Source organism: Pteropus medius, unplaced genomic scaffold (assembly GCF_902729225.1).
Source record: "Pteropus medius unplaced genomic scaffold, Ma_sr-lr_union100, whole genome shotgun sequence".
Taxonomy (NCBI): Eukaryota; Metazoa; Chordata; class Mammalia; order Chiroptera; family Pteropodidae; genus Pteropus; species Pteropus medius.
Window position 1 is genome coordinate 5,983,647 of NW_024352787.1, and position 26,103 is coordinate 6,009,749.

General features: G+C 32.5%; 1 protein-coding gene across 9 annotated transcripts in view; it reads left to right on the forward strand.

Moving 5' to 3' along the window:
• The window catches only part of CACNA2D1 (calcium voltage-gated channel auxiliary subunit alpha2delta 1), a 450,405-nt gene extending 434,287 nt beyond the window's left edge, over positions 1-16,118 (forward strand). For all 9 annotated transcript variants that reach the window (XM_039849431.1, XM_039849432.1, XM_039849438.1 and 6 more), the window contains one exon: positions 12,000-16,118. In XM_039849431.1, the coding sequence (XP_039705365.1) occupies positions 12,000-12,116 (117 nt within the window). In that variant the 3' untranslated portion in view covers positions 12,117-16,118. The remainder of the gene's footprint in view (positions 1-11,999) is intronic.
• The last annotated feature ends 9,985 nt before the right edge of the window (positions 16,119-26,103 follow it).

Below are 26,103 nucleotides of genomic sequence, written 5' to 3' on the forward strand. Positions count from 1 at the left end.
CAGACCTGTCTAATTCCAAAAGATAGACATTATTCAGTGGATATCTTCACCAGTGATTTGCCTTTTGAAGGAAATTTAATGATGACTATAATTTAGAAAAGAAAGAGCAAAAACTTGTTAGCCAAATCACCAGAAAATTTTCTCTTGGGAAAATTTATTTCTAAATTTATTTAAATAAATTAAAAATTAATGTGCTTTTATTATGTGTAGTTAGTTACCCTAGGTTCTGGTTGGGGAAAAAAAGGCAGAGTGAAGGCTTAGTAATACTTGTTCAACAAAGGGAAACTGAAGAGATTTTAGCCACTAGTGTATATACATGGTCTCAAAAAGTATGGTTATATGAATATAACTATAGTTTAGATTGCATTTTCTTTTAAAGAGTAATTGAAAAGAAAACAAATGAGGGATTCTCTATAATATCTTTATTACAATATCAATCTTTATTAAGATATAAATCTAATAAAATCATCTATCATATTTTAAAATAAATATATATAATATTTGCACTGTATCTTTTTCAATTTTAATGTGTCAAACTGAAACCAGATACCAATCAGTTATTTTCTACTACAGTAACTTTAATAATCAGTATAGTCATGGTATTAATGGGATTTTGGTCCCTTTAAGACAGAAAAATGCTGAAGTTTCTCTCATATTTGTGCATTTGTGACTTAAATGTTTTTGGAATGTAGCTCATAATTTATTTTCATAGAATAATTTCAAATCTTGATGTAGGTGGCTGCCCATGCAAAACACATGAGAAACTATGATCAGGAAACTAAAGAGGCAGATTTTTCAATGTGAATCAACTTACAGACTTCAGGGACTCTGAATAACTTTCTAAGCTACCACCTCCCAGACTGAAACAGACCTATCTCATCATCACACAGTAGAAATGAAACTAAAGAGGAAAAAAAAAAAAAAAAAAAAAAAAAAATAAAAACAATGGAATGATGCCAGAGAGAATATTTTTCTTTCCATAAGACATTTCCAAAATATAAAAATGTATATCGTATTAATAAAAATTTAGTTGACAAAGTATATCCTTAATACATTAATGGATCTTGTTTGTGTGTTAGTTTTCCATTCCATCAACTTAGTACTTAATTAGGACTGGGGAGCCTTTAAGTTAGTACTTTTATGTTTACAGTGTCTCTAAACAATGAATATATGTGCTACTTTACTGAATGCCAACTATTCATTTATCAAGTACTTAATGTACATCTACTGTATATCAGGCTTCTGTTCTATTTGTTAGATATTTGAGCTATATTTAAACTAAAATATATTTTTTAATCTGAAATTTAAATATAACCGAGCACCCTGTTTTTTATCTGGCTACCCTACTCAGAGGAAAAAATATTTGAACAAAGAGAAGAATAAATTCAAAGGCCCTTAGATAATAAACACCTTGACCTGTTGCTGGGGAAGCCAGTGTTATTGGAGCAGAGTGAGTGGTGGGGAAGGGAAGTAGAATACAAGAGGATGGAAAGACAGCATAAGGCTTTGTAGGATAAAAGGAGCACATCTGTTTAAGAAATTTGTATTTTGTTCTGAAGTGATAAGAAATTTCAAGAAGGGAGTGAATGGATTTTACTTATGGCTTTTTAGAAGACTGCTTTTTGGAGAAAAGATGGTAAAAAGGCAAGAGTAGAAACAATTAGGCAGCTTTTGCAGGACTGTAGGCAAGAAGTGATGGTGACCTGAGCATGAGGTAGTGAGAAGCAGTAGATTTGGTGATACATTTTGAAGCTGGAATTATTAAGACTCCAGTTATTAAGACATGCTGATGGATTAGATGTGAGAAAAAGGAAAGAATCACAGATGACTTGTCTTTGACCTGATCCACTACTCCTAAAAGTATCATTTAGAAAAATAATGTTTTGGGGCATGTTTCTAAGACATTTAAGAGGAGAGGTGGTAGAGATCAATAAACCTGGAGATCAGAGGAGAATTCAGAGCTAAAGATAGGAAAATGTGAGTTATTGAGGTTCTGGTCCAAGATGGTGAAATAGGAGACCCTAAACTTATCTCACTCCACAGACACACCAAACCTACACTTATAAATGGAGTAATTCCCTCTGAAATAAATTTACTCTACACATTGGGTAAACAAGAAAATACCCACATCAAAACGGGTAAGAAAGGATGAGACACACTATCACTATAACCCCCATACTTGACACACAAAACTAAAAACAAGAGGGTACTCACGACTTCCAGGTTCCCCCTGAGGAGTGAAGGGTTTAGACTGAATATCTAGCACCCCAACTTTTAAGGCTCCCACCTGAGAGATGGGGCTCAAAACACCTAGCTCTCAAAGTCATTAGGGGCTTACATCCAGGAGACCCACAAGACCATAGTAAACAAAGAATTCTTAATGGGCTCTTGAGGACTCATCATGGCTCTCCTCCAAGGGCTCAGAGAGGAGGGAGCAGGCAGAAATGCCCTCCTCCCATCTTCCCCTGACAAGGTATTTGCATACTTTAAAAGCTATTGCATGCTTCTAATTTAGCACATTAAGAGGCTGACTGTGATCTTCTCTGGAGGACCAGGGTGCAGTAGGTGATGCTCTTGTGTTCATCTTCTGAGCAACTTTAGTTCAGTGGTGTCTCCCTGAGAAGAGCTTACAAATACATCTGGCATCTCAGCTTATAAGGCTGTTGCCCTAATGATGCACGCCTTTATCACTTTGCGCTGGAGGCCAGCAGGGCTGGCATTCACAGGTACTACAGGACTGTAGCAAATGAATAGTTCTTAAACACTGCCCTCCACACCCCTCAGGGCTCAGTGCAGAGAGAACAGACAGAAATGCCCATCTCCCAGTCTTTCTCTGAAAGAGATTTATTTGCATACTTTAAAAGCTGCTTGCTTTTGCTTCGGCCTCCATTCAGCCTGAATCTAGGTGCTAACTGAGATCTTTCCCCACCAACACACACACACACACACACACACACACACACACACCCAACACACACACACACACACCCCAACAATGCAACAATGATAGATATTGGCGCACCCTCAGCTACTGGGAACTACCAAGAGATACCACTTCAAGATTTGTAGAGATGGATGTTTTATATAATGCACAGAAACCAACACAGAGAGTCAAGGAAATAAAGAAACAGAAAATATGCCCTAAATAAAATAATAAGATAAAATTCCACAACAGACTTTAATGAAACAGAGAAGAGTGATTGACATGATAAAGAGTTCAAAATAATGGTCATAAAAATACTCACCAAGGTTAGGAGAACAATGCATGAACAATATTGAGAACTTTAATAAAGACATAGAAAATACAAGAAAGTACCAAATAAAAGTCACAGAGCTAAAGAATGTATTAACTATACCAAAAAAAAAAAAAAAAAAATTCAGTGGAGATAGGTTCAATAATAAACTAGATGAAGTGGGAGAAAGTATCCATAAACTCAAAAATAGGGCACTGGTTTCATCCAATTTTAGGAGGAAAAAGGAAAAAGAATTAAAAAGAGTGAATACAGCTATAGAGACTTATGAGACAGCATCAAGCAGATCAAAATTTGCATTATAGAATCTCAGAAGAAAAGGAGAGGAATACAGAGGCAGAAACTTATTTGATGAAATAATGGTTGAAAATGTTCCTGGCCTGGGAAAAGAAACAGACATCCACATCTAGAAGCCCATAGAATTACAAATAAGAGGAATCTAAAGACTCTCGCATCAATTGAGGAGTAGGGAATACCTCCATACTCATTCTATGAGGCAAGCATTATTCTGATACCAAAACCAGAAAAGGTCATTACAAGAATAGAAAACCAAATACCAATATCTTTCAAGAACATAGATGCAAAAGTTCTCAACAAAATATTAGCAAATAAAATCTAACAATATAAAACATGAATTACACAGCATGATCAAGTGAGATTTATGTAAGATATGTAAGGCTGGTTCAACATATGCAAATCAATATATATAATACATCACATTAATAAAATGAAAGATAAAAGTTGCATGATCATATCAACAGATGTAAAAAAGCTTTCAACAAAATACAACATTCTTTCATGTAAAAATGTTGGCCAGATTAGGTGTAGAGGAACATACTTCAACATAATAAAGGCCATTTATGACAAGCCTATAGCTAGTACACATAATGAAGAAAAATTGAAAGCTTTTCCTCTAAGATCATGAACAAAACAAGGATGACCACTCTCACCACTCTTACATTCAAATATGGAAAGAAGTAAAAACTCATTATTTGTAGATATATGATTCTGTATATAAATACCCAAGACTCCCTCAAAAAACTGTTAGCACTAAAGAACAATTTCAGTAAAGCTTAAGGATACAAATTTAAAATATAAAAATCAGTTGCATTTCTATACACTAAGTATGAAACATCTGAAAACAAAGAAAACTATGTCATTCACAATACATAAAAACAATGAAATGTCTAAAAATAACTTTAACCAAGCAAATGAAAGATCTGTACAATAAAAATTACTAATGGGAAAAATTTTTGCAAGCCATGTATTGGATAAGGGGTTAATATCCAAAATATATAAAGAACTGATAAAAATCAAAATTTTAAAAAATCCAACTAAAAATGGGCATAAAAACTAAGCAGATTTTTTTTTCAAGAAATACATCCAAATGGCCAACAGGTACATGAAAAGCTGATCAATATCACTAATCATCAGAGAAATCAAAACCCCGATGAGATATCACGTCAAATTTGTTAGAATGACTTCATTAAAAAGACAAGACAATAAGTGCTGGCGAGGATGTGAGACAAGGGAACATATACATTTTATAAACATTTTTGGTTGGCATGAAATTAGTGTAACCAGTGTGAAAAACTGGTTTGTAAGTTCCTCAAATAATAAATCAACTGCATGACCTAGTAATTTTACTTCTGGGTATATACCCAAAGGAAATGAAAATAGGATATCAAATATATATCTGTACTCCCATGTATACTGCAGCATTATGCACAAAAGCCAAGATATGGAAACACCTAAGTGTCCATTATTGATCAATGGAAAAAGAAGTGTGTGTACACACACACACACACACACACACACACTGGAATAGAGGTAAATATTATTTAGCCATGAGAAAGGAGAATGTTTTGCTATTTGTAACATGAATAGACCTGGAGCACATTATGCTAAATGAGATGAGTCAGACAGAGAAAGACAGACACAGTATGATACCACTTATATGTGGGATCTAAAAAAGCCAAACTTGTAAAACTAGAGAATAAATCAGGGATCCCCATCACTCAGGCTGTGGATAGGTACGGGTCCATGGCGTGTTAGGAACCGGGCAGCACAACAGGAAGTGAGCGGCGGGCTAGCAAGCAAAGCTTCATCTGTATTTGCAGCTACTCCCCAGCGCTGGCATCATTGCCTCAGCTCCAACTCAGATCATCAGGCATTAGATTCTCATAGGAGCACCGGTCCCTGGTGCCAAAAATATTAGGGGCCATTAGAAGAAATGCTAGTTACCAGAGGATGGAGGATGGTGGAAGTAGGAGAATAGGACAAATTTTGTTAAAAGGTACAAACTCACCAACGAGAAGTAATTAAGTCTTAGATATCTAATGCACAGTACGGTGTATATAGACAACAATAAAGTATTATAAAAGACTAGAACTTAATTATTGCAACTACTGAAAAGAATAGGTAATTATATAATACAACAGAGGTACTAATTATTGTTACAATTGCAATAATATTACAATATATACATGCATCAAATTAATATGTTAAATACCTTAAATTTACAGAATGTTGTATATCAAATGAATTTCAACAACAAAAAAAGAGATCCACACTCAGACACATTATAATTAAATTACCAAAAGTCAAGGAGAGAATCTTAAAAGCAGCAAGAGGAAAAACAACTCATTATGTACAAGGGAACCCCTAAAACTATCAGCAGATTTTCAGCAGAAAATGTGCAGGCCTGAAGATAGTAGTACATTATATTCAAAATGCTGAAGAAAATACCTGCCAACCTGTCTCAAAGAGTTTTGAGACAAGCAAAAACTGAAGGAGTTTATATATAACCACTACACTGGCTTGTGAGAAATTTTAAAGGAACTTCTTTAAGCTGAAGCAAAACAGTGCTAATTACTTACAGAAAAACGTAAGAGTATTAATCTCATAGCTAAAGGTTAATAATATATAGTTAAATTCAGAATAATCTAATGTCATAATGGTGGTGCATTAATCACATATCTAGTATGATTATTAAAAGACAAAAGTAATAAAACTACTACAATAATTAATGGTTACACAAGATAAAAAATGGTTACACAAGATAAAATATGTGACATCAAAAACATGGTGGGGAGAGGTTGAAAATATAGAGGTTTAGAATTCATTCAAACTTAAGTTATTACAACTTAAAGTATAGTGCTACAAGATGTTTTCTGTAAGCTTTTGGATACCACAAAGCAAAACATACTAGATACACAAAGATGAAAGGAATCTAAGCATGTCACTCCAGAAAAACATCAAATCTCAAAGGAAGAGAGCAAGAGAAGAAAAAAAAGAACAGAGGAATTTCAAAACAGCCAGAAAACAATTAACAAAATGTTAATAAGTCTATACCTATCAATAATTACTTTAAATGTAAATGGACTAAATTCTCCAATCAAAAGTGGCTGAATAGATTTTTAAAAAATAATAAATATAGGCTACATACAAGAGACATACTTCAGCTTTAAGGACACACACCAATGGAAAATGAAGGAATAGAAAAAGATATTCTATGCAAACAGAAACAAACAAAAAAGCTTGGGCAGCTATTCTTAGTCAAAATAGAGTTTAACACAAAAATTTATTAATAAGAGGCAAAGATTATTATGTCACGACAAAGGGGTCATTTAACAAGAGGATATAACATTGGTAAATATGCACCCAAACAGAAGCACTTAAATATATTAAGCAAATATCAAAAAGACATAAAAGAGAAATAGACAACAATATAATAATACTAGGGGACCTTAACTCCCCCACTTCCATCATTGGCTAGACTATTCGGACAGAAAATCAATAAGAAAACATTGGAGTTAAATAACACGTTAAATAGATTAATTTAAGAGACAATAACAGAACATTCCATCCAAACGCAACAGAATACATATTCTTCTCAAGTGTATATGAAACATTCTCATGACAGAACATATATTAAGCCACAAAAGAAATCGTATCAAGCCTCGTTTTCAACCACAATTGTATGACGCTAGAAATCAATTACATGGAAAAAAATGGAAAATTCTCAAGTGCACAGAGCTTAAGCTACTACTAAACATACTACTAAACAACCGTTGTTCAAAGAAGAAATCAAAAGCAAAATAAAAAATATTTTGAGACAAATAAAAATGGAAATAAAACCTACCAAAACTGTGGGTAGTAGCAAAGCACTTCTAAGAGAAAAGGTCATGGTGATAAACACCTGCATTAAGAATAAAGACGGATCTTGGATAAACAACTTAAATTTACATCTCTAAGATTTAGTAAAAGAACAAACTAATCCTAATGTTAGTAGGAGGCAGGCAATAAGAAAGATCATAGAAGAAATCAATGAAATAGAGACCAAAAAGACATTAGAAAAGATTGATGAAACCAATAACTGTTTTTTTGAGAAGGTAATTAACATACACAAACCTTTAGCTGGACTCCCTAAAGAAGAAAAGAGAGGATGTATAAAATCAGAAATGATGGAGATGTTAAAATTGATATCACAGAAATACAAAGGATCAAAGAAACTACTATGAACAATTATATGCCAACAAATTGGACAATACAGAAGAAATAGATTAATTCCTAGAAATATACAACTTATCATGACTGAATCATGAAGAAATATGAAATATAAACAGACCAATTACTAGTAAAAACATTGAATCAGTTATCAAAAACCTCCCAAAAAACAAAAGTGCAGGAAGAGATGGCTTCACTGTGAATTCTACAAAACACTCAAAAAGAATTAATACCAATCCTTCTTAAACTCTTTTAAAAAGTAAAAGAGGGTGAAGCACTTTCAAACTCATTTTACAAGGCCAGCCTTACCATGGTACCAAACCAGACAAAGAGATTACAGAAAATTAGTCAAAATTCTTGATGAACATAAATATAAAAATTCTCAACAAAATATTAACAAACTAAATTTAACAATACATGAAAAGAATAATATACCATAATTAAATGGGATTTATTCCAATGATGCAAGAATCGTCTAACATCCTGAAACCAATGAATATAATATACCATATTAACAGAATGGATAAAAATAACATAATTTCAATAAATGTATAAAAAGCATTTACCAATTTAAGATGCATTTTGACAAAACTCTCAACAAAGATGGTAAGAGGTACATACCTCAACTTAATAACAACCACATATGACAAGTTCACAGCTAATAACATTATATTCAATGGTGAAAAGCTACAGGCTTTTCCTGTAAGATCAGGACCAAGACAAGGATGCCTATTCTCACCACTGTTATTCAACATAGTACTGAAAGTCCTAGATAGAGCAATTAGGCAATAAAAGAAAATAAAAGGCATCCAAATTGGAAAGGAAAAAACAAAACTGCCTTTATTTACAGATAACACAATCTTATATATAGAAAGCCCTAAAGACTCCATCCCAAAACTGTTAGAATTTACAAATGAATTTAGTAAAATTGCAAGATACAAAGTCAATATACAAAAATTAGTTGCATTTTTACACACTAATATTGAACTATCAGAAAGGGAAATTAAGAAAATAATTTCATTTACAATTACTTCAAAAAATTAAAAATAAAATACCTAGGAATAAATTTAACCATGGAGGTGAAAGACCCGCACACTGAAAACTATAAGACATTAACGAAAGAAACTGAAGAAGACACAAATACGTGGAACAATGGTGTTTATTGATTAAAATAATTAGTATCGTTAAAGTGTCCATACCACCCAAAGCAATCTGCATATTCGAGGCAATCCTTATCAAATTTTCAGTGGCATTTTTTTCAGAAATAGAACAAATAATCCTGCAATATGTATGAAACCACAAAAATCTTGAATAGCCAAAACAACCTTGAGAATGAAGAACAATGTTGGAGGCATCAGACTTCTTAATTTCAAACTATACTGCACAACTACAGTAGTCAAAACAGTATAGTATTGGTATTTATAAAAAAAAAAAAAAAATGGATCAGTGGAACAGAATACAGAGCCCAGAAACAAACTCATGCATATATAGTGAATTAACTTATGACAAAGGAGCTAAGAATATGCACTGGGGAAAGGATAATTTCTTCAATAAACAGTGCTGGGAAAATTGAACAGTGACATGCAAAGAATGAAACTGGACCACTATCTTACACTATGCACAGAAAATCAACTCAAACGAATGGGACTATATGACTTAAAAGATTCTGCACAGCAAAGGGAACCAAAAAAATTAAAAGGAGATCTACCCAAAGAGAGGAAATATTTATAAATTAGATACATAACAAGGGGCCAGTATCCAAAATATATAAAAAAAACTTATACAATTCAATATAAAAAAGTAACATGATGAAAAAATGGGCAGAGGATCTGAATAGACATTTTTTCCAAAGAACACATACAGACACACTGCAAATAAGTATATGAAAAGATGCTCAATATCACTAATGATCAGAGATATGCAAATCAAAACCACAGTAAATACAACCTCACAACTATTAGAATGGCTATTGTCAGAAAGACAAGAGATAAATGCTGGCAAGTATATGGAAAAAAGGGAAGCCTTATACCTTGGTGGTGGGAATGGAAATTGGTGCAGCCATTATGGAAAACTGTATTGAGGTTCCTCAAAAAATTAAAAATAGAACTACCATGTTATCTGGAAATTCTACTTCTGGATATTTACTCAAAGAATATGAAAACACTAACTGGAAAATCTATGAGCACTCCTTTGTTCAGTGCAGTATTACTTATAAAAGCCAAGATATGGAAACAAACTAAATGTTTATATTAATAATGGAATTTTATTCAGGCATACAGAAAATCAAGTTTTGCCATTTGCAACAACATGGATGGACCTTGAGGGCATTATGTGAAGTGAAATAGGCCAGGCAGAGGAAGACAAATACTGCATGGTGTGACTTATATATGGAACCAGAACCAATCATGAACTCATAAATAAAGAATAGAAAAGTGGTTGCGAGGGGCTGGGGGAAATAGGAGGAGGTTGGTAAATGAGTACACACTTTCAGCTATAAGATGAATAAGATCTGAGGATCTAATAAAATGTGGCTATAATTGATGACTATGTTGGTAACACTATAAAATTGAAATTTGCTGAGAGTAGATATTAAATATTCTCACCAAAGGGGGGAAAAAGATAAATATGTGAGGTGATAAATGTGTTAATTATCTTGATGGGGGCAGTCCTTTCCCAGTCTATATCAAATCACCACAGTGTACACTGTAAATATCTTACAACTTTGTCAGTTATAACTCAATAAAGCTGAATTTGCAAAAAAATAAAGGTCATTTTCATATTAAAGTTTTCATATTGTTTTCATACTAAAAGATTAAAGAATAAGTTATTGATGAATGTGTGAAATTTAAAGCTGTAAGACTGGATTAGATCACCTAGGGAGAAAGTATAAATAAAAAACAAGAGCTAACCTCTGGAAAAACCTCACATGAGGTCAAGCCAAAGAGAGTAAGGTGCACCACAAATAAGTTTGGAGGAAAACCAAAAGATATGTTAGATAAAGATGCATGAGAAAATATTTTAAGGAGAAAATATTGTACATTGCAAATGCTCCTGAAAAGTCAAATATTATGGGGACTAAGAATCCTTTTTTTTTTTTTTAATGATTCTCTTTAGATTTAGGGCATATCTTTGAAAAATAAAATTTGCCTTACTAGATTCTTTTTTCACAGACTTCTCTTAAACAGAAAAAGAGTTCTACAATTCAAGAAGGAAATTTTACTTATTTACTGGGTGGCAGGCACTGTATTAAAGCAGCTAGTGAGCAAAAAGAGCCAATGTTCCATTCTCTGGGAGTTCAGAGTCTTTGCAAAATTATTCCGAATAGAAAATTTATTTATTTATTTACTCATATTTATTTACTTACATAGCCTATTATTTTGATTATTGGAAAATGAACCTTGGATTAATGAATTCTTAAATGTTTAGGAATTAATTAGACATGAGGGTTTTTTCCTACAAAATTCAATATATCAAAAGGAATTAAAGGATGTAGAAAACGTTACAGAATATAGAAATTAGGAATAAAAGATAAGTAATAAACGTGCATTAGTAGGGAACCTAATGAGCCATGACTAGACAGTTTGGAATCCAAATGAGTATGTTCATTACTTATATTTTATGGTTTTCTAAACAGAACAAACCTTTCTTGCTGGCTTAGCACCTTGTTTAGGATATATGTTTTTGGAGTGTCTTTTTATTTATGGTCCAAATACATTATTCTTTTTATTTTAATTCTTGATGAAGGTGCAGATGCTACGCGTGCAGTATGGTATGTTCACCTTTGAAACTGGATGTAAGAAATATAGAATAATAGAAGTTTACTTCTCAAGTTTATTTCTTTTACGAAACCCAAAATTTGCTTACTTGAGCATAATTGCTAAAATCATAATTCTTGAGAATTATAAAACATACTATTATTTTTTTATTTCTCACATTTATAAATGTATAGGAACATTTGATCCTAATAAAGGTTTTCTTTTATTTAGAACTGCATTCATTATTATTTTCTTTCATTATTGTCAGAATCTGCAACTAAAATTTTAAAGCATTCTGAATGGCTCTAGAGAATCGCTTTATCTAAAATTGTTGAACAATAAGAACTAGGAAAATATAATTTATTTGGATTTGAATTAAAACAATTTTATAAGGTGAGTTCAGAAGTGAACTAAACATGGGGTGCTCTGAAACATGTCTTACTAAACATTTTTCAGGATTTTTTTTTCCTGTTCTTTCCAACAGGAGGATTATACTGACTGTGGTGGTGTTTCTGGATTAAATCCCTCCCTGTGGTCCATCATCGGAATCCAGTTTGTACTACTTTGGCTTTTATCTGGCAGTAGACACTGCAAGTTATGACCTTCCAAAACCAAATCTGCATAATTAAACTCCAGACCCTGCCAAAACATGAACCCTCAATTATATCAGCATAGGGTCAATCTTGGAATCAGCAGAACATTAGCTGGGCCCATCCATGGCATAAAGCTAAGGCGCAGACTCATAAGGCACCCACTGGCTGCATGTCAGGGTGCCAGATCCTTAAACTTGTGTGAATGCTGCATCATCCATGTATAACATCAAAGCAAAATTCTATATGTGCTCTACTGAAAAATTTGAGAGTCTATTGTTGCACTGTTGGTGATTACATGTAAAAGGGCTCCCTACACAATTGTTTATGAATCATACAAATTGTCTTGATTTTGACCTGGAATTTGGACTTAACTGCACTTTGTTCTTTTACCAAGAAAATCTCTAGGAGGAAAAAAAAGAGTCATTTTTGCATTCATTTATTCTTCTGTTAAAAATTATTTCCTGATTTGAGTAGTTATTGAAATATATATATTGAGAGAGAGGATTAACATTGATGTAATTTGTCAAAATAGAAATAATGGCTAATTTTCTATTAAAATTTTGCCATGAATAAAAAGCCTTACGAAGAATGGCTTCTTTGCCAAAAATACAACACAAGTGATGACCAATTAAGTTTTGGTGGGGTAATGAATTGGTTTTTGAAAATAATAACTAAGAAATTATTAAACTAAAGGTGCTTGAGGGTGAAATTTGAATAGCGACATATTTCTCTATACATGTAAGCCCTTAATAAGTGCTTCGATGTAATGTTCACAGTAAAGTTGTGTAGTGCTAGCTAGCCAGATATTTCAAAATGCTCTAAGAAATCTTGTTAGGGGGAAGGGAAAATGTTTTTTCTTGTTATAAATGAACTTTGGTTACCAAGGGTATTTTGCATGATGCTGCTGCTATTTTAACTTTCAGTTTGTTCTCTTACTGTAGAGTATAGTCCATTGAAAAGTTAACTGAGTGACATTATTGTTATGTAAGATTCTGAACCTTGCAGTGTAATGCACTTAAGTCATCTTTAAAAATGTTGTTAAACTACTCTGAATATACTGTGCAATGTAAATGCCGAATGATTGGGTTAGGTAAATGGTGAAATGGGAATTAATGGATTTTATACAGATTCGTGCTTTTGCCTGAAAACCTATGTACAGATATTTTAAGTACATAAATCAGATTTGACACATTTATTTTTTGAAGAGTACATATATGTTCTCAGTGAAGATTCATCGTAGGTTTCCTCTTTGTTCATTTGAATAGTAGCACATACGATCCAACATTTTCTGCTGCTGCTGCTTCTGCGTCTCCATTTTAAATGATATGATCACTTGACTAAAATTTCCATGCAGTTCGATGAGGGTTTTACAATAATCTGAACAAACAGGAAACCTTGAATCTATATGTATGCACATGAATACTTGATTACAAATATTCAAAATTGTTTTTATACAATTTCATTGGTGAAAATGGTTAGTGTAGTAAATCAGATATTTCATTATAGGTTAATATGGAAGCAGAATATTATTTATGCTTTTAAAAGTTATTTTCAGGAGTAAACAGTATTTGAAGAAAGGATAAAAACAATGATTGTGTAACTCTAGTTATAGTGAATAATTCTGCTGAAGGCTGAAGTATGCAGATATTTTTATGGTTAAATGCATTCATTCTTTTTTTGAACATGCCAAATATTGGTGTGCGTGTACATGCTGGAAATTTTCTTATATATCATTTTTAAGTCAAATCCTTATTAACATTATCCAGCATGCTTTAATATGTTCCACATATCAAAGATATAACCAATTATTTAGCATAGCTTAAAGATATATTTGTTTTGTCTTTAACTTTGCATATATTTGTAATTCCCTCCCATCACCAATATACCCTAGGTACCATTTGTGTACATTTTCTTATTTAAAATTTTTTTTTAATTTAAAAATAGGGGTAGTGGGAGATGGAATCACTTTGCCAACTATTGTTCTAAGAGTTGACATCAGTTACCATTTCTAACATATTGTTGTGATTTTGTAGTCTCATTTGTAACTGATATTGACATTTTAGAAAACACCAAAGTGATTTAAAAAAAATATGGAACTTCTCACTCTAGTAACAATATGTTTAAATCATGTTGTTTGTTAATTAAATATTTAAAAACTTACTGTCAACTTTTGCTAGACTATTTTAAATCATAAAGTATTTAAATATGAAAGTAACATAAATATGTTAGTTTGTGTATATAAGCAAAACACATTAAAACAATTGAATTGCTTCCAGCATACAACAAACTACCTTAAAATTATCTTTAAAATTTATTAAGTGTATTTCCATGGCTAATGTCACTGAAATAGTATGTTTTCATCAACTAATTATTGTTGTATTAATCACAGTTAAACTTGGCATCTTGGCAGGGTCCTATTTGATTTCATTTGCAATCAGAATATATTCATATGCACGAGTCTTGCTGTAATTCCTTATTTTCTGCTATACAATAAACATATATTATGACAACCACATACATGGTAATAAATTGGGTAAGAACGTGCCCTTTGACTAAAATTTGTTCTAATCCCTAATACTAGGCTTCTTGCATTTAGCATACTTACTTTTTTATAAGGAAGTAACACTCATCTCATCAAATTGTTATATTTAATTTAGGATTTTTCTGTGAGTTCTAATTGTTGACATGAACTTAAATTATAGCCTGTTATAAATATTGATTTTCAAAGACTAAACAGTAGAAGAGATCAAGAAAAAAACTTTTAAACTCTTTCACTTATTTAATTTTTGTTATGCTCATACAGCTTAATGTAGTTTGCCATTAAAACAAAATCAAATAAGTCTTGCATTGGTGTTGAATAACAGGAACAAATTTTTCATTAATGGTTTCTTTATATTTTCTTAATTTGAACAACCAGCATTACTGCCAAACACCAGTCGTGGTCCATATTTGTAACAGGTTTTTAACATGACATAGCAAGTTTGATTGAAAAGATTTTTAGGTCCTGGGCCTATAAGATTTTAGTATGATCTTTTTCCATGTTTCTAATGCTTGAGGCATTATTGCTTAACTGGGGGGGCAAAAAAAAAAAACAGTGTTGCTGCCATTTGTAAGTTTTCTTATAATATTCCTTTTATTAACTTTAAAATTGGCCTTACTGGGTTCAAATAGGCAGTATCCCTTTTAAGTGACCTTTGCAACCCAAGTGTTACTTGCTTATTTGATGCTCTCTTGTATTTTCCACTTCATTTATATCTTTGCATCCACTAAAACTTAAATTCTATGTCTTAATTTAAAACTCTAAACTATTCCATTGATCATATTAGCTGACATTAAAATGTCTAGAGGTGTAGAATTTGATCTAGTGAAACAAAATGGATGTTGTGTCTTTTTTTAAGTGTGGAATAGACTGATTATTTCAACTTTCCCACAATTTCAAATATTTTGTTTTCTGTAACTTGTGTTGTTTTTCCATAGCAGAATGTTAATATTGCTAATAATCAGTGTACATTTCTGTAACGAGCAAATCAATAAAACAAAAGTATCAAGTATTGAAAAAATTTCAGGATTTCAAAGACTTAGACAACACTTACCAATAACTTAATGTACCTTATTTATATAGCTCACATAATTAACTCAAAGAAATTCCTCTGAGACTAATGGGATACTGTCTTGTATAGATGCCAATTGAGTTTACAGTGTGACCTGACAAAGCTGTCTTTTTTTGTTGTTATACTGTATGATTGTTGTATCATGCTTTTAAGGATACTTTTATTGAAATGCTTGGTGTGCATCCATGCAAAAGGCCAACTGGCTTTGTGAACAAAAGATCTTTTCTCCCCTTTATTATGTTCTCATGACACTTTTGTGGAAATTAACTAGCCTGATGAAAACATTTTGTAAAAATTTGTACAATACTGTTATAAAAATATTTATAATCCCAGAAAATGTTGTGTTAAATCTTGTGCAAAAACAGTATATTCAGAATAAAAGTTTATCATTTAAAGTCACCACAGTTTGGATTATTTAATTTGTTAAAATCCAGTAGAAAGAGATGGTGGTCTCTGTCATAAATATATTTTAAGAAAGCCAGGCTTCCTGTAGAGAGAATTTAGACTGTGGAAATTAAACTTGAGATTGCAAAAGTGCTTCTACAATTACAAACCTCAACTCGCAAACAAATGTACTTGCAATTCCTTCACATAACTCTGATCCTTCTCACATGTGCTTTTGCCATCAAGGCATTTAGGAACTTACTAAATCTGACTTTGGACTTCTACTATATGGGGAAAAAATTTCTAGGCAAAAATGTTTTCATGTTTTTTAAAGACCTTGAGAAAATAGTTTGAAAGAAGCTAGCTAGAATATCTGAAATGTGCATAACTTCTATACATCTAACATTTAAATATCTCTTCTAGCTATTTTATAGCAAATAGCAGCTGAGAATATGAGGTCTAGTGTAAAGACTTGTTTTGTTTTGTTTTGTTTTGTTTTTAACTGTTCAGTTCTTTTTACATTGATACTAGCTTACCACCTGTCCCCTGTGCTCATCTAATACTGTGTGGGATCTAGTAGAAGAATATCAGTCTACTTTTCTTTCTGAAGACTCCCATAAGAGAGAGCCCTTCTTTTGGGAGTAATGTAGTATATAGGTACCAATGTTGGTAGTTACTGGAAAATCTGACTCCTAGTTTCTGATCAAGGCATTTCAACAGGAAAAACCCTACTTAAAAATATAAGGTAGATAACACTTGTTTTTTGCACATCTGGTTTCATTCTGTACCAATTTATCTCCTCAATCAATCCTCTTACTCCCCAGACCCTCATTTCCTCTATCAATCATCTTGATGCCATCCCTACCTCTTCCCTAGGGAACTTGCTTCATCGGTTCTCCTTTCTCAAGCATATTCAGTCTCTCCTTTCTGCAGGCTTATTTCTCTCTGCCTGCAAACACATTCAGAACACCTCTATTTAAAACAAACAGAAAAATGAAACACCCACTGCTGCCCCCAAGCCCTGTTACTTGCTAGAGTTATACACCTAGAATTAAATATTCCTTTGTATATCTACAGAAACATTTTGGCAGTCTCTTTGCAATATACTCAACTAGGCCTTAGAATTTTAAGTTCAAATGGCATATTATTATCTCTGATCTTTAGCTTTGGGCTACCACTGGAAAGTTTTAGTGACTGGTATAAGGTATTAATAAATTCACTTTCTTGGGCATTACTTGATTCTCAAATTATTTTTCCCCCCTTCGGTATGGATTTTTTCTTAATGATTTAGGACAGTATTCTCTTTATTAAATTTATTTGGGTGACTGGTTGATAGGTTTCAAGTATGCAATTCAATAATATATATAGTATTGTGTGTTCACCGCCCAAAGTTAAATCTTCTTCTGTCACCATATATTTGACCCATTTTACTCATATCTACCTTCATACCTTTCCCCCTTCACTCTGGTAACCACTAAACTGTTGTCCATGTCCATGAGTCTCTTGTTTGACTTGTTCATTTGTTGCTTTCAGTTTTATATCCCACATAGAAGTGAAATATGGTTCTCAACTTTTTCTGACTTATTTCACTTAGCATCATAATCTCAAGATCCATCCATGTTGTCACAAATGGCAGTATTTCATCTCTTCTTATGGCTAAATAATATTCCGTTATATATACCACAGCTTCTTTATCCAATCATCTATCAAAGGACATTTCAGTTGTTTCCATGTCTTGGCCACTGTGAATAATGATGCTTTGTATCTTAAAGTGGAGTTACTCACAGAGCACCTCTACAAATTTCTACAAATTGGTATACAATCGACAATGCTGTTTATTTAATATTTTCTATGAAATTGACATTTTTTAAAATAAATGCATTTAAGGGGGAAATTTAACATTACTGCCATATTGGAAAACCAACATAACTTGCTATAAATTAGGTATGTCACGTTAAAGTAGGTTCATATCTATTATAATGAAAAGAAAACCACTCGGAATATGCCAGTGTCAAATATGTTAGATTTAACATAACACTTCTTTAACATATTCATTATAATGATTAACTAAGCAGTTTTTATATTTCTACCACTAATATTTTAAATGTACCTGGACTCAAACATCTGAGTAAATTGTACTTATCAATACATTCAAATATATTTATCAAAATACATGTTCATAAAATTTTTTTAAAGTGAGTTTTCTTAGGTACGCAGATTTATTTTCAAAATGCTTTATCATATTCATAATAGTTTTTGAATATCTCAGGACTCTAACATGTCTTTAAAGCTTACTTGTAACATTTTCATTGATATAAGGCCAATATATAATGTGCCCAGGTTGGAATAATATTGCCAATTTCCTATATTGTAAAGGACTGCTCTTTTTCAGATATTCTCTTTTCTCTAATTGTTTAGTTTCAGAAAAAAAATTTTCTTCTGTGAAATTATGGGATAGTACATGATAACTATTGTAAATAGCAAATTTGTTAAAGTTATGTCAGTTGTCATTACCAGTGCTCCAATCCTTTCATTTTTTAATGTCAAAATTATACTAATCTGTAAAATACCTAAATGTGGTAACTACTGCTCTAGTCCTCATCATGAAGACAATATACCAAGTAGTAACTGCAATCTATTGCTTAGATTCAGACCTGACTTTACTGCTTAATAGCTTTGAACCATATGCAATTTACATAATTTCTCCAAGCCTCAGTTTTTTAATTCATAAATTAGAATAACACTAACTACACTGTATGTTTGACATGATTACTAAAAGATATAACTGACGTAAAACACTCAGCATAGGGCCCAGCACTGAGTAATCACTCAACAATGTCGTCCATTAGTATTATGACTTGTTACCACAATCATCTTCCTGGTCATCATAATCATCATTTTCTGCTAGAGCTTTTAAGATCCTAATATCTGTCATATCTGCACCGTGTGTCATTTAAAACATTTACTCATTCTTTATTCAGCTGAAGAAAAAAAAAAAAAAACTGGTCCCTTATGGCATGGGTTCCCAACCCCTGGGCCGCGGACCAGTACCAGTCCAGGGCCTGTTAGAAACCAGTTTGTACTGTAGGAGGTAAGTGGCAGGCCAGCAAGCGAAGCTTCATCTGTATTTGCGGCCACTCCCCAGTGCTAGCATCACCGCCTCTGCTTTACCTCAGATCGCCAGGCACTAGAGTCTCATTAGGAGCACTGATCCCTGGTGCTGAAAAGATTGGGGACCACTGCCTTATGGAGCTACTGACTGAGAATACTGAAAATTTAATAAGCATTTACAATAGTATGAGGTTAATTTTATGGTATAGGAAATAAATGCTATTATGGGATATTACAGTAGGGTTATCTAGATAGACTAAACAGGCCAGAGAAGGCTGCCATGATTTTGAGCTGAGGGAAGGAGGTAGTGGTACTATTACAAATAGAAGAGAGTGAAAGGTGAGAGGTACATGCAAGGAATTGGAAGTAGCTGAATATGAGTTCAGTATGATCTGACGGGTGGGTGATTAGCAGCCGGAGATGAAATGATGAAATGGTGAAATGAAAGATGAGGCTGGAGACACAAGGGGCCAGAGCCTGAAGTTCTTTCTGGGTCACATGAGGTGTTTAGGTAACTGGAAGCCACTGAAGATTTTTAAGCAGAGAACAGTAATGGTCAGATTCACATTTCAGGAAAACTACTCTGAATGAAATGTAGGTTTCTGGTAGATGAACACCAAGAAGAAGGTAAAACAATTAAGAGACTATTGTCAATGTGACACGCTTTTGTTGACTGACATAGGAAGCTAGATAGAGAAAAGTGGATGGATTTTAGAAATATTTAGACGGGAAAAAGAAGAGGACTTCATGATTCATTCGCTGTAGTTTTGAAAGAAAGGAAAAAATTTAGAATTACTCCCAGGATTCTAAAGTTTAATATTGTGGCTAGTGGTACAATCCCCTAGGTTAGAAAATATTGGAGGGCACTTCTGGCAGGATGGAGATAGGCGGGACAATTCCAGAGGAGAAATAAGAGATTGCAGTTCAGAATTATTGTGAAGGAGCTTTTGTACAGTGCTGAGAATACAAAGTTGAGAGGATATGATTTCTACTGCCCAAGAATATATATGCCAGGATAATGATTCTCAACACTGACTGCGTTTAGAAGCCTTTATTAAAGGTTTTGTTTGTTTGTTTGTTTTTATAAATACTGATATGCAGGACCTATTCTAATTCAGAATATTAGGTGGTTCTGTGCAGCCTGCATTACACTACCAGGAGCATGTTAGACTATAGGTGTGACAATTCTGATGCAGGTATTTCTGAATTTCTGAATTACACTTTATAAAACCATATTTAGATGTACATTATTGGTCCAGTTTTAAATAAAACCCCTTTTTGAACATATTTTTGCAAACACACCCTATAATTTCAACTTAATTGTAGTCATTTGGAGGGCTGTACTAGTTAATGTTTTATTTTTCTTTTTGGGTCCAGATTTAGCTGTATATAACTGATAATCAGTAAAGTTCTCATTTGTAATTGATAATCAGGACCATTAATAGGACAATTTCTACTATAGGAAATTGTATTTATATTTAAGCCATGTTGATATCAACTGTCTAATAGAGTTAAGCTATAGTTTTCTATAAATGTTATTAGAGAAATTTGTCAATCAGTTTCATCTTATGGCAAATGATACTGCAGATCAGAATAAAATTAGGACATGATATTACTTGACAATGTGGTTTCTGTATACATTATATTTAATTGAATAATAACTATTCTTTAATAAAATAAAAAGCTGATGAAAACTTTAAAAACCCACTTAAAAGATGAATATTTCAGATTGACTTCAGACTGCCAGTTCTTCCTTGAAGAAATTTGACTGAAGCAAGAAAGACCATGTGTTACATGATAGAAATTCCAGGCTCTGCAGGCAGATTTCCCGGGTCCACATCCTAGCTCCCCAACTTGGGCATATTATATAACATCTCTAACTTTCTGTTTCTTATCTGTCCTATTTAAAATATTGACTCCATAAATATTTTTACCAAAAAATAAAATAACAGTCACTAATAGTTATACAGACCTCTACTTCTTATCTCAGAAGCTTGATCATTTTGATGCTGATAATTTTGAGAATACCTAGAGAAATTGCATCAAGGGGATCCCTAAAGTGTGAGGAATGTTGTCAGAACTTCATTTTTTTTACTAGACACTAAGTATACAATGATGACAATGAGAAATACAGAAGCTACACAAAGTGTAGGAGAATGTAGGGAGAAAATTCATTCAAAAATTCATAAATAATCATATTACTAACTCTAAAGGAAGACTTTGTTATAAAAGATCTTGGTAATAAGAAGCTGATGGCAAGGGATAAAACAGGGTCTGATGGAAACAGAACTGGGTTTAGTAACTGGACTAGGAAGAAAGTAGATGGAAGATCCAAAAAGTTCTGAGTATCTTCATCCAAATCTCAGAAACAATTAGACAGACCAATATTCCTGATGAAAATAGATGTAAAAATTCCCAACAAAATCTTAACAAACCAAATTTAAGAACATATTAAAAGGATTATACACCATGACCAAATAGGATTTATCTTTGGAATTCAAGTATACTTCAACATACACAAATAAATAACTGCTATAATTACAATAATAAAATGAAAAGTAAAAATCTTATGATCATCTCAGATGCAGAAAATGCATTTGACAAAATATAACATATTTTCATGATAAAAACTTGGCATACTGGGTAGAGAAGGAACATACCTCAACATAATAAAGGCCATATATGACAAACACACAGCTAATATCCAACAGAGAAGAATTAAAAGCCTTTCCTCTACCATCAGGAAGAAGACAAGGATGCCCATTCTCACCACATCTATTCAGAATAGTATTGGAAGATCAAACTAGAGCAATTAGGCAAGATGAAGAAAAAAAAAAGGCATCCAAATCATAAAGTAAAGTTGTCATTATTTGCAAAGATATAATTTTGTATACAGAAAATTCCAAAGACGCCACCCAAAAACTGTTGGAACTGTTCAATGACCACAATAAATTTGCAGGATATAAAATCAATATGCATAAATCCAATGCATTTATATACACTAAGGATGAAATATCTGAAAAACAAATAAAGAAAACTATCCCATTCACGATAGCATCAAAAACAATTAAATACCTAGCAATAACCAAGGTAGTAAGGACCTGTACAATAAAAACTATAAAACTTTGCTGAAAGAAACCAAAAAAGACACAAACAAATGGAAAGACATCTTGAGTACATGGATAGAAAGAATAAATACTGTTAAAATGTCTACACTACTCAAAACCATCAATAAATTCAATGCAATCTCCATCAAAATACCAATGGCATTCTTCAAATAAATTTAAAAAATCCTAAAATTTGTATGGAAGCACAAAAGACCCCTAATAGCAAAAACAATCTTGTGGAAAAAAAACAAAGCTGAAAGTATCGTATTTCCTGATTTCGGTCTATACCATGAAGCTACTGTAATCAAAACAGTATGGTACTAGCATAAAAATAGGTACATAAACAAATGAAACAGAACAGATTGCTGAGGATTAAACCCCCATATATATGGTGAACTAATATTCAATAAAGGAGTCAAGAAAACCCAATGGGTAAAAGATAGTCTCTTCAACAAATGGTGTTGGGAAAACTGAATTAATGCGTGCAGAACAATGAAATCAGACTTCTATCTTATACCACTCACAAAAATTAACTTTAAATGGATAGAAGACATAAACATAAAACCTGATCCCATAAAACTCTTTGAAGGAAATGTAGGAGAGAAGCTTCTCAACATTGGTCTTAGCAATGATTTTTTTCATATGACATCAAAAGTACAAACAACGAAAGCAAAAGTCAGCAAATGGGACTATATATCAAACTTAAAAGCTTCTTCACAGAAAAAGAAACCATTAACAAAATGAAAAGGCAGCCTACTGAACTGGAGAAAATTTTTACAAATCATTTATTAATATATATGTATTCCTTCCACTGTGTGCGTATACACATACATACCCACACATATACAAAAACAACACATAGTAGAATGCTATTCAGCCATTAAAAAGTAGGACATCCTGCCATTTGTGACAACATGACTTGAGCATGTTACACTAAATGAGATAAGTCAAGAGAAAGACAGTATATGATACACTTATATGTGGGATTTAAATAAGCCAAACTCATAAAAACAGACTTTATCAGTTCTTGCTCCAACCAGTTTCCCTCCTTTAAAGTTCATTCCACTTTAATCCATCTCCTATGCTAGTTTTTTTTTTTTAATTTATCTCTTATTTCCTTTCCATGTTTAAAAACATTCAGTGACTCCTCATGCCTATTAAATAAAATATAAATCCCATAGGACAGATGATACCAATTAGAAGCTGACTTCTGCCTATATTTAACCTCATATTAACTCCCCTTTCCCATCCCAGCACCAAAAACACTGCAATTTTACATCAAATCTTATCAGATTGCCTACTGTTCTTCAAATACAACACAGTAATTCATGCTTCAGTGCCTAAACACATGGTTCCCACTTCTTCTAACCTCTCCTGTTAGCTGCTACTTATATTTCAATACATAGTTCAAATGCTGCCACCTCTCTGGAGTCTTCTCTGATGGTTTAAAGTACAATTATACCTCCTTTAAAAACTGTCATAATATTTGGAACATATCTCTGTTAAAATCTATGAAAATGGGTTATTTTTTTAAAAGAAAATGTGGACTTTAGAAATCAAAAAAACAAAAGTTCCAACTGTAGCTTTGATTTTTAATGGTGAGACCTTAGATTTCCTTAACATTCTATTGTAACTATCTTCAACTATAAATTGTCACAGCAACATTCTTTTTGCAATATTTGGAACAATTTTTAATGATATGATAGTGGCAGAAAATAGGGACTTAATAAATAATAGCAACAGTTAATAAAACAAATACCCAATCTCCTAGTAGAAACAGTCTTTCTGGTATTGCCAAATAACAAGAATGTTGCTAGTAGTCAAATATTTTGGTTAATTTTTGTTAATATTTTCATCAGTTTAACTAATGGCTAAATTGTCACATTTCCTAAAGAGTTTTTCTTCTCTAATTTAACATTCATTCCACATAGCACAATCTCATGTCAAATCAGGAAAACTTAATAGAAAACGTCAACCAGCATATCCCAGACTATCACATCTGTAACTCAAGAAACTTCTAACTTTTTAAAAGAAATTAATTTAGGACCCTGAAGTTTGAATAATATTGTAGAAGGGATCTAGTCAAGGGGATTAGATAAGAATAAAGAATTAGAGTTCTGAGATTAGCAAAAGTAAGCCAGGCAAAAATCAAAGCAAAGCTAGCAAATCAGATGGATCGTTTTTAAATAAAAGATATATTTTAAAAATAATAATAATTAACAAAATGTATAAATATTGAAAGAAAAAAAACTAGGATGCAAAATCAGAATTTAGGAGGAAGTTTTATTCAATATCAAGCCATTAATTTACTCACGGAGGAGTCCTTGTTTCCCTAAATTCCAGGGTCAGCAGAGCCTCAAGAAAGACATTAATAGCTCTCAACTGATGGGAAGCAAGTCAACTTAGCTACTAGATAAAATGGGAGTGGAAAATGAGTAGAGAGGAGTGACAAAGTTTGATTTTCAAAAGAATTAAGATTAGCAACATAGACAGGGAGAGAAATCTCAAATCCAGCTGTGGTTATTTCACCACAACATGGTCTAAGGCAAAATTGTTTCTTTAAAGAAATTAATTTTTTACTGCCTTGATATTTCAACCTTTCTCTGTGGTAAAAGGTTATTATACTCAAAAGGCATTTAATTAAAGAAACAGAAAAATTGCAAAGCCATCTCAGCTAATTTATGTTAGAGGTAACTACACATTAGATGTATATGTATACACACATTTGTATGTAAATATATATAGTTAAATAGTGATAGCAAAAATAGCTAAATTATAGCCCTAAAATTGACTATTAACTATGTAATGCTACAACTGGGTTCTGTATACATTTATTTATTGCATTCCATGTCAATTAACAGAAATAAGAATTGCTGTGAAATAAGAATAAAGACTCAAGGCAATTATGAATCAAAAACCCAAGAGAATAATGAATCTAAATTTGAAAGCATCTTTTTTCAAGCTGATCCAAAAAATTAAAATTTTATTAAAACTATAGTGTGTGTTCTTTAATACTCAGTACATGTCTTAATAATTTCTATATAACAGTGATGTCTCAGGGCTACTCCATCGCAGGTATACCATTAGGGCATACAGTGACATTAAATTATTAAATTAAAATGTGTCCCCATCGGCTAGCTTGCTGCTGATTTGAGCATGTTTGAGTCACTCTCTCTAATCTGGAATGAGTCTGATGTGAAGGTGTTTTCAATCCTGCTGTATTTGTTTCATAGAATGTCAAGAATTTGAGGTCATACGGAGCCCTTCCCTCTCTGGTTAAGATTAGGGATGTCTCAGTTCTATGACACTAGGGTATTATAGCACTGTCCCTTATGCAATACATCTCCTTAGTGTCCTTTTACATTGCCATTGTATACAGCAGAGGAATGTCATCTTCAGTGAGAAAATTCTATCAACTCTCTGAACTCTGTTCTATTTTGTCTAGCCTGCCAAGAGTTATTCCCCGTATTCTAAAAGCTCAAATTGTCTTTGACTCAAGTTGTCATTTATTCTGTGTATTTCTCTTCTAGACTATTCCTAAATATGCATTATGAAAGTTTATTAGTATGTCTTTCATGTGGTAAAATCAATATATACATAAAAATAATTTATTAAAAAGTCTTCACTATTGCATTGACCTTCATATTTTTAATTAAATACAGGGAAGATACAGAATATTATTGACTTTAACCTAGATAACTCACAAATAACAACAAAATTTCTTCCTATGCTTTCCTTAGCAGTGTCTAAGTCTTTACTATAGGACACCAGTTTTCTAATAT